Source organism: Mercenaria mercenaria, chromosome 1, assembly GCF_021730395.1.
Source record: "Mercenaria mercenaria strain notata chromosome 1, MADL_Memer_1, whole genome shotgun sequence".
Taxonomy (NCBI): domain Eukaryota; kingdom Metazoa; phylum Mollusca; class Bivalvia; order Venerida; family Veneridae; genus Mercenaria; species Mercenaria mercenaria.
The window spans coordinates 20,158,582-20,171,115 of NC_069361.1; the positions used below are offsets into that span (position 1 = coordinate 20,158,582).

A 12,534-nucleotide genomic window follows, 5' to 3' on the forward strand; every position below is an offset into this window, starting at 1 on the left:
TATTAGACACAAGGAAAAAGCGTATTCTTCCAAAAAATCCGTGTCAGACGCTCTATGCATGTGCCGGAAGGGCACAGTTTCTAATTCGATAGTATTTATCCCATTCGATATATCGCATGTTACAGTAGAGGGATCGATCCCGATTTTCATCGCTATCGATTCCTTATTATACAACATTTACATAATGTAATTGTGGTGACATTGCAACTAGTATTATTGCAAACTATATATAGAAACGCTGGTTGAGTAATCTGAAACTCCCTAGACATTTTATGCTATGTACAGTGGGCTTTCAGCATTTACGAGTGACAATCGCCCATTTTCAACCAAGATTTACATCCTAAAGTTTGATTTTTATTAAACTGTTTATACAAGATTAACGATCCGCTGCAAGGTTAAAACTACTTTGTAGATTTATCTGAATGAGAGAGGTTATATTTATCTGCGTGTCTTGCCAACAAACATATTCTTTGATCATATGAAAGTTGTATGTCATTTTGTTTACACACGGAATTAGAGAAAGACAGCGTGTGTTCAAATTAAATTTAAAGACGGTAATTGAAAAGAAGAGAAACTTGTATCAAAAGCATGAGATAAGTTTGAGGAATATTTTAATAAAGCGGTTTTGCAAAACATAACAAAACACAAATTTAAACGAAGACTGTCAGCAGTCACCTTTTAATGAGTTGTCGCTTAGTTACGGCACGTATCTCATGCAAGGACTGCAATGCGAAACGGGACATTGAAGAAAATTTTGACGCTTTTATTTGAAGAAGAAAAGGTTATTGGGTTGGTTATTTGAAATAGCTTGTTTTATTTTCTTATCAGACAATCAAATTGATTATAGCCGTTAAATGAAAACCTGGCAGTTCTTAAGGTATATAATAAAATACTTTTGAGCTCAGGTGTAGTTTTGCTTGTTTTGCAAGTGCTGGAGAACAATGTTTGCTATATAACAGTTCAATTCGTCCCTGTCGAAGTCGAAAGTCTGGTTTTAAGAGGATCCTGGTTTTAAGAAGTTTAACCACAGACATTCCACGAGTGTTACATTATTAATGAATTCTGATTTAAGAAGGCAGAATGATTCATTACTTTTTACAGTTTCACAAAACCATGCCATGTATAATACTGAGAGTAAAATGTTTGTATTTTCTAATGTCTTATTCGGTATTGTGTATCCTGTGGTATTAGCGTTTGCTTTATGAAATTATCAGCTTATTACATTCATATTCATGTTACAATTACTACGTTTTTTATCGGCCAGGGAAAATGGACCGAATTTTACAATTCGTATCTTCTTGTATTCAGAGTAGGCTACCGTCCAACTTTCGATAGAATTAAACAATATCATTTATTCAGTAAAGACTCTAATTTTACATTCTTAATCGTGTTACATACGTATTCATTTTTGTAGATGAACAATAAGAAAACAAACAAATTGTAATAATTGGCACACCAATAATTTATTATGATTTATATCAAGCAGTATTAAGTCCAAAGAACTTATTTAAATGCAACAAATGCAGAACAGAGGAATGTGTTGTATCGGGTTTTGTTTCGAAAACGAATTTTGAACACATTTCCCTTTCCTTGTTTGAAAAAAGGCTTGATCCTTGTTTCCATAACTTTTCTACTGATATCATATGACCCAGACAGGTTAAAATGAAATTAAACGACCTTTAAGTCAAGCACGAGTTTTTAATGCCAGCATATTCAAGTTATTACAATTTCAAGTACAAAATAGAATACTTAATGTCTGGTTTAATGATACAAAACACCCCAGGAAGTTTTATCTTTATCATTTTGTTTTTGAATAGGTTCAATGCGTCTGTATAAATGGAATAGTATATTTCACTCGACAGGGTGTAGTATTCAGGACGTTTTTGTATAAATAACAATCACTATTACTTCCGCAATCGATTATCTATATAAATGTTGACACACACATTCGCACACGCACACACACAATTTTTCTGTGATAGAAAAACACGATTTTTTACATTTGTGAACATATTCATTTAGTTCTACACTGTAAAATTGTGGCTTTTACTCGAATATCTTTGACACATCTATATAAGCCTTGAAAGTCTTGAAATTCTGCTTCTTTCAACGCAATTTAGCTAGACGAAATAGCAAGCGAACGAGCCTATTTATTTATTTGCTGAATTTTATGTGTATGCCATCCAGTAATAAAACAGCGTACAATCAAATTTTACACTGTAAAACTTTTGGTCTGTTAAATCATGTGGAAAAACCCTTACACGTTTAAATATATAAAAACAACTTTATACTATATCCACGAATTATACACATGCATATTTATCAAATATACTTACCGGTTAATATTTATTTTGTTCGACATTGAATTTTGTTAATTATATCATTAAATATCAATTTACAATTTAGATATAATTGGTTAATAGCTTTGTGTACAAAGCCAAGCTTTTTCACTTAAAACATTTAGTTAAATCATGAACGTTTAAATATATATACTTGCATACATATACTTGAATGATCTACATACATCCAGCAATGACAATTTGAAAATTGTTATGCAATGTCTCAGTCAGTGAAAAGTAACATAACAATATTCATATGTAACGGCTTTTTATATCATTTGATATTTTTATATGAAGTCTTTGTGGTAATGATGAATTGGTTTATTTATGCCGTCAATACTGAAAGTTGAGCTTTCTCGGTGTCATGAACTTTTTCACCATTTCATCAGTGACAAGTTTTCGATTTCTTCTGTGCTCACCTACAAGCCGCTGTAATACTGTGATCAATTCTTCCTTCAGTTTTCCTGTCGTCAGTGTACCGTTTGAATATTCCTGGAAGAATCATTTCGAGGTATTTGTTAATGTGCACTAAAATAACAAAGCCAATGTTATTTGTGTTTACATCAGTCTATACTGAATCAAATTACAGACAATAATAACAACTATTACCCCCCTTTAACCGACAATACCATTTATGTCAAAATTCAGCAAAAATGCTGTTTAGATTATATTTCAAATATTTAGAAGTTTTCTGTGAAATAAAGTTTGAAAATATCGTAAATACAGCATTCTGAAATACTTTTTAAGTTCTAGTATGTATAACCTGTTCAATTGTTGTTAATTTTTCATCATCTTCTAAGAAAAAGGTGAGATATTGATAGGAAACATCTGTGTCACAGTTGCCTCCCTTTTGCTTGTGTTCTTCTATTGTAGCGCCACCTCCAGAGTATGCATATCGCTTAATCTTAAATAATATAAAAAATATACAGATTGATTACTTTCACTGGATGACAGATTTGTTTCATTTTGTACAATCTATATGAGGATTCTCTGGAAGCATAGAATATAAACTTAATCTAATTATCAAACAAACGGGTCAAAAGGTCTATTTAACAAAGTTTTCGGCATCTTTAGACATATTTGCAAAAACGAAACATTCAGAATATGAATTTACAATTGAAAGCGTATGGTTACCTTATTCTCGATTTCTTCGTCCGTGTCTGTTAGAAAAATTGAAGAGGTTGGGTCACTGGCACTCATTTTACTTTGAGCTCCTTGCAGTGCAGGAAAGAAAGTTGAGTGAATCAGGGCAGGTTTCAAACATCCCATTCTAGGAGCTACGTCTCTTGTCATTCTAAAGTAGGGGTCCTGAAATAAGACTGCTTGTAATCAACAAGAAATAATCTCTATTGATTTTACCACATTACAGACAGTCATAACCATTGTTAAAGACTGATAACATTATTAATTGAAAACAATAGCTATGATTATAATTTAACCAATAAATGGAAATCGTACTTGGTCTATGGCGCATGGAATAAGGCACGGAACATCTACTTTGCCGTTGAAGATCATTGGGAATGAAGAGCTGAAACTTGGAGCTGCTTGTATAGCTGGAAATGCAATCTTTCCAATACTGTCACAAGGAGCAAAACCAAATATCGCCTTTGCCTGGCTGAATGTAACCAGCTTCTGAATTCTGCACATGTTCATGTAAAATTCTGGACAAGACCTGTCATTACAAAAAGTATGCGTGAGGTATTTATATGAAAGTAACTTAACATATTTTTCTTACTTTTATACTAAAAACAATTCTCAAAGTATACTTTTTCTTTTTCTATCATGACACTGTTTATTTAACCTTTATCCCGAAAATTAGAAACGAAAAACAAACAGTACAGCAAACTGATATACATGTACCTATAAATGATCAATTGCAGTACATACCCGATATATTCAACATCGCTGAATATGAATGTTTTCTCAACATCAAAGCCAAGAGCAATAATGTCCTTTGTGTTCTCATGGGCTAGCCTGTTGGCTTCCTCTATTGTCATATCTTTCCATAGAAATTTTTCATCATCAGTCATCTGTATCACCAAAGGCACGTCAAAAGTATCCTGTAGCCATCTACAAATTAAAATTATAAAATGATTGTTGCTAAGCACTATCGTATATATATCGTATTGACGTGATTGAAAACGCTGACGTGTTGAATAAAAGAAATCGCTTCCTGTATCGTTACCAGTCCAGTATACTTCCGGTGACTCCATCCTTCCGGAATAATTGACCGTTAATTTGTCTTGTTGTAACCCATCAAAAGCATGCTTTTAAAGCGCCTGTTTTTGGAAATGAACAAAAGTTGGTAACGGTTTTACTAAAAGCGGCTAAATTTTCTAAAAGATTTTTGAAACATTCATTAATATTTTAGTTTTTGAAAATGCGTGCAATAGAGTCTGTATTTACACGAACTAAATTATATAGAGGATAATTGTTGGTTTCGGTGTAATATCACGTTATAATTTCACCGAGTGGGCACCAGATGTGATATTTTCACGAGTGGCGCAGCCACGAGTGAAAATAACAACTTTTGGTGTTCACGAGTGAAATTACCGTGATATTACATCGATACCAACAATTTTTCTGTTTATTTTATGTCTAAAACTCTACTTTTGTTGTGTTTATTTCAATAAGATGTCGAAATTTGCGGGAAATTTTATCAGGAAGCATCGCAAAAATGACGTCATTTTAACGACGTCATCGTCATATTGTTTCCGGCTTTCAGTACGCTCGGTAAACGTTTTGACATTAATCCGGGTATCAGATTTGATAATTTTCACTGAGTGGCCAGTGAGTTTATTAGGATATAATTCACCGTTATATTTCGATAAACCACCGAAAAACATAAAATAAAAATAAATAAATAAATAAATAAATACATTACATTACATTACATTACTTTCAAATACCTTAAAATATATTCAACATACAACCCTTATCAAGCGCTTCATATTTTGTTAAATTCTGAGTTGTTGATTATTACGTATAGGAGCTTCAAACGTTATTTCCATTTCCGTCAGTGACAGATTCTATAGAGGGGTACTTCTGTTTATCAAGAGGACTTATGCTAACAGGTGTGCCTTCTGCACACCTATGATAAACCATCTGGCCATTATGTTACAAGGTAGCAATTATGGTTAGAAATTTTTAAAGCACACCCAAACCGTATATTGACCTTTTCTTATAATATTACCGAAATCATTCCCAATATATTTACGTATTACAAGTGGCTAAATTTTCAAAAAAAAAAAAAATAAATAAATAAATAAATAAATAAAATCGTGGGTGGCTCACTTTTGCTTTATTTTTTGTCAATACATGCAATGGATTCGGTATTTACACGTATTACAAACCGAGCTCAACATGTACAAGTTTAGTGTATCTCAAAAGAAACCACCATATTAGATCTGATTTAAAGAATTAGGATGATTTTATGATATACATATTTGTATATAAGAATGAAATATTTGATGCTGTCAGATGGATGTTTTGTCTTCATTTTTCTTAAGTATAAGAACAAAGCGTTTTCACCGTGAAGAATGTACCAGTGGAAACATTCAAGATTGGATGTTAAGGGTATGGGATGGTAGTTTATCACTTACTTCGTGAAGATGAATGGAATAAGATGTCCAAGATGCATTGCTTCTGAAGATGGTCCACGACCAGTGTAGAGGAAAAATGGTTGCTTTTGTTCATACAGGGTAAGAATTTCATGCATGTCTCTGTAAAATAAAGAATAAACAACAACATTTAACTGATTTTTACTTAGTTTGTAATATTTTTGTTTACATACAGTAAGAGTATTTTTAACTACTGTTATTTGAAAAGTCCGAATGTTCACGATTCGTGAATTAGTGGTAATATTACCAACCGTATTTAATTAAACAAAAACGCGCAAATGACTACTTTACTCGTTTGTTCTTTTTGCATATAATGATAAGGTGAAACTTGCTCATACCGCATTGAGAAGAAGACACCTCTCCGCAACAAATGATGCACGGGTTTCCCAGTGGCTTTCTCCATTCGTTTTATGAGCTCATCGTCAATTTTTGTACTGCCAAATTTCGCTGTTAAAATATATCAACTATTCATTAATTCTATAGGCACGCTATTTAAAAGTCATACATAAAATACTTTAGTTATATTGTTCTAAGACGAAAAGAAGTTCTAGTAACATTTTGATGTAATCTTGAACGAAATGAAGCTGGATATCGCTCATAGTTTACAGAATAAATGTTATCTAACAAAGAAAACATTATGTACATTTGAATATGAAGAACATGTAGACACTGTTCATAACTATATTTGCATAAATGGCACTGCGATAAATCTCATAATATTTACATTACATGCCTCAGGGGAAGGGTGCTATTACGGCCGTTCGTTTCCTTATTTCCTGATTTTTGCATTCAATTTCTCTGACCACCATTATCCACAATATCATTCATGGGTGTTAACTGTTCATTCTCCGCACGCATGAGTTCTCAGACATTTTTAGTTTCACGAAAAACATTCTTATATACATTCATATAAATATATAATTCAGTGTTTCTGAATTAGCTGCTAGTAGTGACTTTTTTCCGTAAGTTACTCACACTTTTCTGACCAAATTTAATTTTCCCTTTATATTTCTATCCTAAATCTGAAACAGTTTTGAAAATGGACTTACCTTTATAACCGATATTTATTAAATGAATTATAACCATGTTACAGTTTATTGCAGTTTCAAGGTGGTACCTAAGTTTTATTTTTTGACTAAACATGAATTACAATGTTATTATTCTGTAAGTGAACAATATCAGGCGGATGAATAAACTACTTATCAGACTTAAACAAAAATAATAACTTATCTTTGTCTTAAAATCATTGTATGTACATCGTTTGTTCATCGCCATTTTCATTGAAATATTACATTTATATAATACACAATCGCTTGAGTGAGAATAGGTGTGCACCATAAACCGGTTTAAAACAGTACTGCTTTGCCACTGAACGTACCAAAGCATTGTCTCTCTTTATTTCATTCATACATGTTATCAACATTACTTTTATTTAATTCATATTTTAGCAATCTTTATACCCAATATTTACTAGTAGCAAAAAAAATATACTTATGAGTTTGTCATAGTCTATCCCGGTTGCAGACTTGCTGACAACGTTCCACGGATCAACAACATCCTCTTGAACTTCTAACTCTGCTATTCCACTTTCCACTCGTTCAGCCATTTTATTATAACTTAAGTGAATGTAAGTTGTCGACGTTAAACTACTTGAAACTCAATCGTCGTACTTTTGGTTTCGGGTAAAACTTAGATACGAAACAGAAAGCAATTTAGATAAAATCAGTCTTCTTAAAATAAATCATTACTTTGATTTAAAAATAAATTTTTCAATATTCAAACGTCAAGTGGATTTGAAGTGCGTGTTCCTGTTTTTGGATCGATTATCCCTCGCAATCGATCAAAAGTTAACAAGTAGAAATTTCCTTACTGCAGACCGAGCAAAAATAGTGCCGTAAGTACAAACAAATACATGTAGTTCCGTGCCGTACATTTCTTTAACCATCAAAATATAATTATTTTACCACAACGGTATTTTTAGCTGTCGAACGTCAATTTTAACGTATTTTTCAGTCGGTATAAAATACATATCTGTTGTTTTTGGTCCTGACTGCAGTAACATATCAATGCGCGAAAACTAGGTCACCTGGACAAACGTCGAGGATATAAATAAACTTATTGGCTTATATATTTACGACTATTTTGGATTCTGACTAATGCATTTACGATTATAGTAGCATAGCATAGCGACACACGGGAAAATATAAAAAGTGGAAATTCCACAGGTCGCTCAACACAACAAAAACGAAAATGTTGCAGGCTCGATAGTGGAAATGCATGCTACCGTCTACACCCTCTAGCCCCGGGTTGAGCAGAACTCAACATTTACACACGCTAAAAGTACAAAAAAAGAAAGATTTAGAGACATTCGCAGATGTTTTCATACGGCGGTGCACATGGAACCTTAAATGCTACACTAGTATGTAAATCCATGAAAAGCGGCGTATGGTCCCCAGTTAAAATAATGGGTTTGCCCTAAACGCGAAAACAATGGGCAGAACTAAACAAACTGGAATTTAGAAAGGGGATCTGAGGTAATGGAGCCTGCATATCACAGGAACTGCCAGAAGACAAAACTAGAACTATCACAGGAGTGACTCATACCCCCACCATACGGTCTTGTCACAGAAGAATGGCAACCATAAGCAATCTTAAAAATACTTAGAATAATATAAAAATGTCAAAAAAGCGTAATACTTAAAAAGAAGTTTACTCGTCTTTGGAGTACTTCATCCTGGGCTTCCACATATAAGTAATCTAGTATAATTATGTGCCCTGGATGAGGAATGAGGTAAATATAAAAATTATCTAATATTAGTGATACACTTACAGTGAATACAAAAAAAAGTCTTACTGACCCATGTTACCACAGAAAAATGTATTTACTTTTTACATAGGACTGATAATAAAAAAAATAGAAAAATACCAAAAATATTGAAAATCTAAAAATAGGATTTCTAATTTACTAATTCCTGGAATTAAAGGGGAAGAAACTCAGTACAAAAGTTAAAAAAAAGTTATTTCCCTTTGGCTCTAAGACAATCAGAATGAGATATAGTGAAAATACATCAAAATAACCCTAAATTCTAAGTAAAAGGGACATAATTTAAGAAAGATTGGTGTCAGAGTTACGCACCTTGTGTCGCATGATGTGGGTGATGAGGTGGAACATCTATTTTAAGTTTAAATCAAATCCATTTAGTCGTAACTGAGATACAGTGAATATACATCGAAATTAACCTTAAATTCTAAGTAAAAAGGGGCATAATTAATAAAAAATTGGTGTCAGAGTTATGCACCTTGTGTCACATGATGTGAGTGATGAGGTGGAACATCTATTTTAAGTTTGAATCAAATCCATTTAGTAATAACTGAGATATAGTGAAAATACAACAAAATTAACCTTAAATTCTAAGTAAAAGGGGACATAATTCACGAAAACTTAGTGTCAGAGTTATGCACCTTGTGTCACATGATGTGGGTGATAAGTGCAACATCCATTTTAAGTTTGAATCAAATCCATTTAGTAATAACTGAGATAATAGATTTCGGGACGCGACGGGACGGGACGCGACAAAACTGACTCCTATATACCCCCCTCCAAACATGTTTGATATGGGTATAATTAAGAAGCAGGCACCATATCCAAGGGGTGATTATACAATACTCAAAGCTGTGAAAGCGGGAGTATTGGAACCACCCAGGCCGAAATGTTCATGCTGAGAAACTAAACAGTACCAATAACACGATCTGAGATCGAAATATAACAGCCCTGATTGAACGGCCGCCACACGGCACAAACAACGCTGCTGTGATAATAAAATAGAAAAAGTGGAAACTTCACAGGTCGCTTAACACAACAAAAACGAAGATGTTGCAAGCTCGGTTTGATTGAGCCTGTTTATGGACGGTAGTGGAAATGCATGCTAAGTTGTGAGTTGTAAATATTTGTGAATGAGAAATATTTGCTCGATTTTATAGATGTTAAATACAAATGTACATGTATTCCATCAAAATGTTGATACAGTAATGAAATGGCGGCTCTAGGAACGTTACACGTTGGTTCACTTTGAACAGCATGTTACTGTACTATTGATTTTTCTCCGACCCTAATTCACAAATGATTCATAGATGTGTCACTCAGTTTGCATGCCTATATCGGATTGACAGCAGTCGGAATACTGGCGAGTAAGCTCTATGTCTGCCCGATATAAAAATATGACCCACACCATTTTTCCTAACGAGTAGGCATAGTGTTATGTGTGTAAAAATCCCCTCAGTCAGTACCTAACCTTTCATATACGCTAAACATATCAAAAACAACAAAGGTCAAGTATTGGCCAGATGTCGAAAAGAATTGCAACTTAAATGTAATCAACGTAAGCTGTTTGACATGCCGATTTCAACGTTGATGGTTTTTGTTGTCGATTACTGTGAACTGCGTAAAAGACGGAGTATCCCCAGTGACGGATAGACGGCTTGATATCTGATCGATATCGGGCATAGACATGATATCGGTCTGACTTAAAACCAGTGAGCAAAAGTATAATGGTCTGACATTATTTTACGAATGTATCCTATATAAAAGAGATATTGGTCCAAGGATGGTTAGATATGGACTGGATTAGATACACTTTTATAAAGTGCTGAAACGTTTTCAAAACGGAACAGAAATTATTTCAGGGATTACATATTCCCCTGGATTTACAGACCTTCATGTTGGAAATTTGTATAGAAATGTTGTTTCGTTTTTGAAAAATATATTACGTACTAGTAAATTAAACAATACTAGTAATTTGTTTCTAGATGCTTAAAAGCATCAAGTTCAGTTAAACGGTCAAAAGCATTCATGAATGCAATTACGGGCTAATACTGATGGCGAGTTATGGTTTTATCGGTCACGAAAAATATAGCAAAGGGCTCTGTCTTAACTAACATGCAGTATTTTAACTCATATGTACACAGAGTATAGCTTACGTGCAACAGATCAGAGGCATCATATGTACACAGAGTATAGCTTACGTATAAAAGATCAAAGGGTAATAAGTTATATGTTTCGAAAAATAATTGACTAGGAGTATGTAATAAACAGTCATATTTTTACATGCGGCGAAGGTAGTGCTTAGGTAGCCGGTTCCGACAATGTCAAATAGCTAATGTTAATTGATAAATCGATGCTATTCGTCAAAATCTGTGGTGTTCAAAGACATTCGATCCTCAAGTACTTTCAGACCTTTGATTTTAAATGCTTTTCACAATCCTTTATCTTCCTCTTCTACGCAGTGACTGACAGCAGGTGTAAACATTATTGTTAAAAAGACCTTTTTTCTGTCTGTAACGTATTGTATTCATTTAGTTTCATACTGATATCGCAGTTTACCTTTCTAACATTGATTATAGAGATCATAAACTAACGTTTTAGCAAAATATCCGTGCATACGTCTGTGGTGCATATTTGTATTCCACTTGCATAGAGGAAATTATATCATAGTGACCTTAATGCATAATATTACAAGAGAATTCAGTACCTAGATCGTAACTCCTATATAAGATAAAAAGGCTGATAAACAAATAACAGCATGGACGTTTTCAAAGTACTTCACATATTTGACATAGATGAATGTTAACGTTAGTTATGGTGTAAAATAGAATGAAAACATGCATATTATATGCAAGTATTAAGAACAATAACTTGTTTTACTGCGCAGATTACTTGCGTTATCTTATTTTGAAACCAATCCTGGTGTATAAAACTTGTATCTGTATCAATGACTTGTTTTACTGCGTAGATTACTTGCGTCATCTTATTGGGAAACCAATATTGGTGTATTTCTGACTTTAATAAGACTTGTTGCTGTATCAGTATTTGTCTTATAAAACAAGTTGCGTACAGGAACAATTTTTCACCTTTTCAAACCTTACGAGGGAAAAAGCTATTACAGGTACAAGCGCATGATGCTGTAATGACGGTTTCAATAGCCATGAACGTTAAAAATTTCAACACAATCGATTTTGTTTAAGCTTAGTTAATAGCGTTTTAACATACGAAATTCGTTAACACTGGCGTTATTTTGTCGTAAGCAAGGAGGATCCAGGTAGGAATGAAATAAAGTCTTACATGAAAATGCACTGTTCTCAATATACCAGCCAATCAGGCTGTGCAAGAATTTTACACTGCTTACCGTGATTCTTCCGAATCCTAAGTCACGGTTCATAGGTGCGTAAGGGATAATCTAGCGTCCAAGATCTACCTCGTGTAGGACGCCCTAAAACATCAGCATCCTCTCAAAACATTGCTGCTGTAGCAGCCATTGTAGCAGAAGACTCAAAATATACAGTTGACAAAGGTAGTTGCATCAGTTGGCATTTCATCTGGAGGTGTTCATAAAATTTCTGACTATACACATGAAATAATCGAATGTTTGTGTAAATTTGGTATCCTAGCTTTTGCCAAAAGAGTGAAAAATGTGTAATGGTTGCAATGTGGCAAAATACAATAATATTTCGAACCTCAAAGGCGGATAAACAGCAAACTAAAGCTTAGGAAAGAATGACAACTTGTTGTAGAAAGAACC

At 33.6% G+C, this 12,534-nt stretch overlaps 1 protein-coding gene across 1 annotated transcript; it reads right to left on the minus strand.

Annotated features, from left to right (window-relative positions):
• Positions 1–1,444: 1,444 nt before the first annotated feature.
• On the minus strand, positions 1,445–7,922 carry LOC123544847 (tryptophan--tRNA ligase, cytoplasmic-like). Its single transcript, XM_045330920.2, has 8 exons — positions 7,451–7,922; positions 6,298–6,406; positions 5,942–6,061; positions 4,227–4,409; positions 3,798–4,011; positions 3,474–3,647; positions 3,103–3,243; positions 1,445–2,831 (listed from the first exon to the last, which is right to left on the minus strand). The coding sequence occupies exons 1-8, from the start codon at positions 7,563–7,565 to the stop codon at positions 2,673–2,675; spliced, it is 1,215 nt and encodes a 404-aa protein (XP_045186855.2). The 5' UTR covers positions 7,566–7,922; the 3' UTR covers positions 1,445–2,672.
• Positions 7,923–12,534: the final 4,612 nt, after the last annotated feature.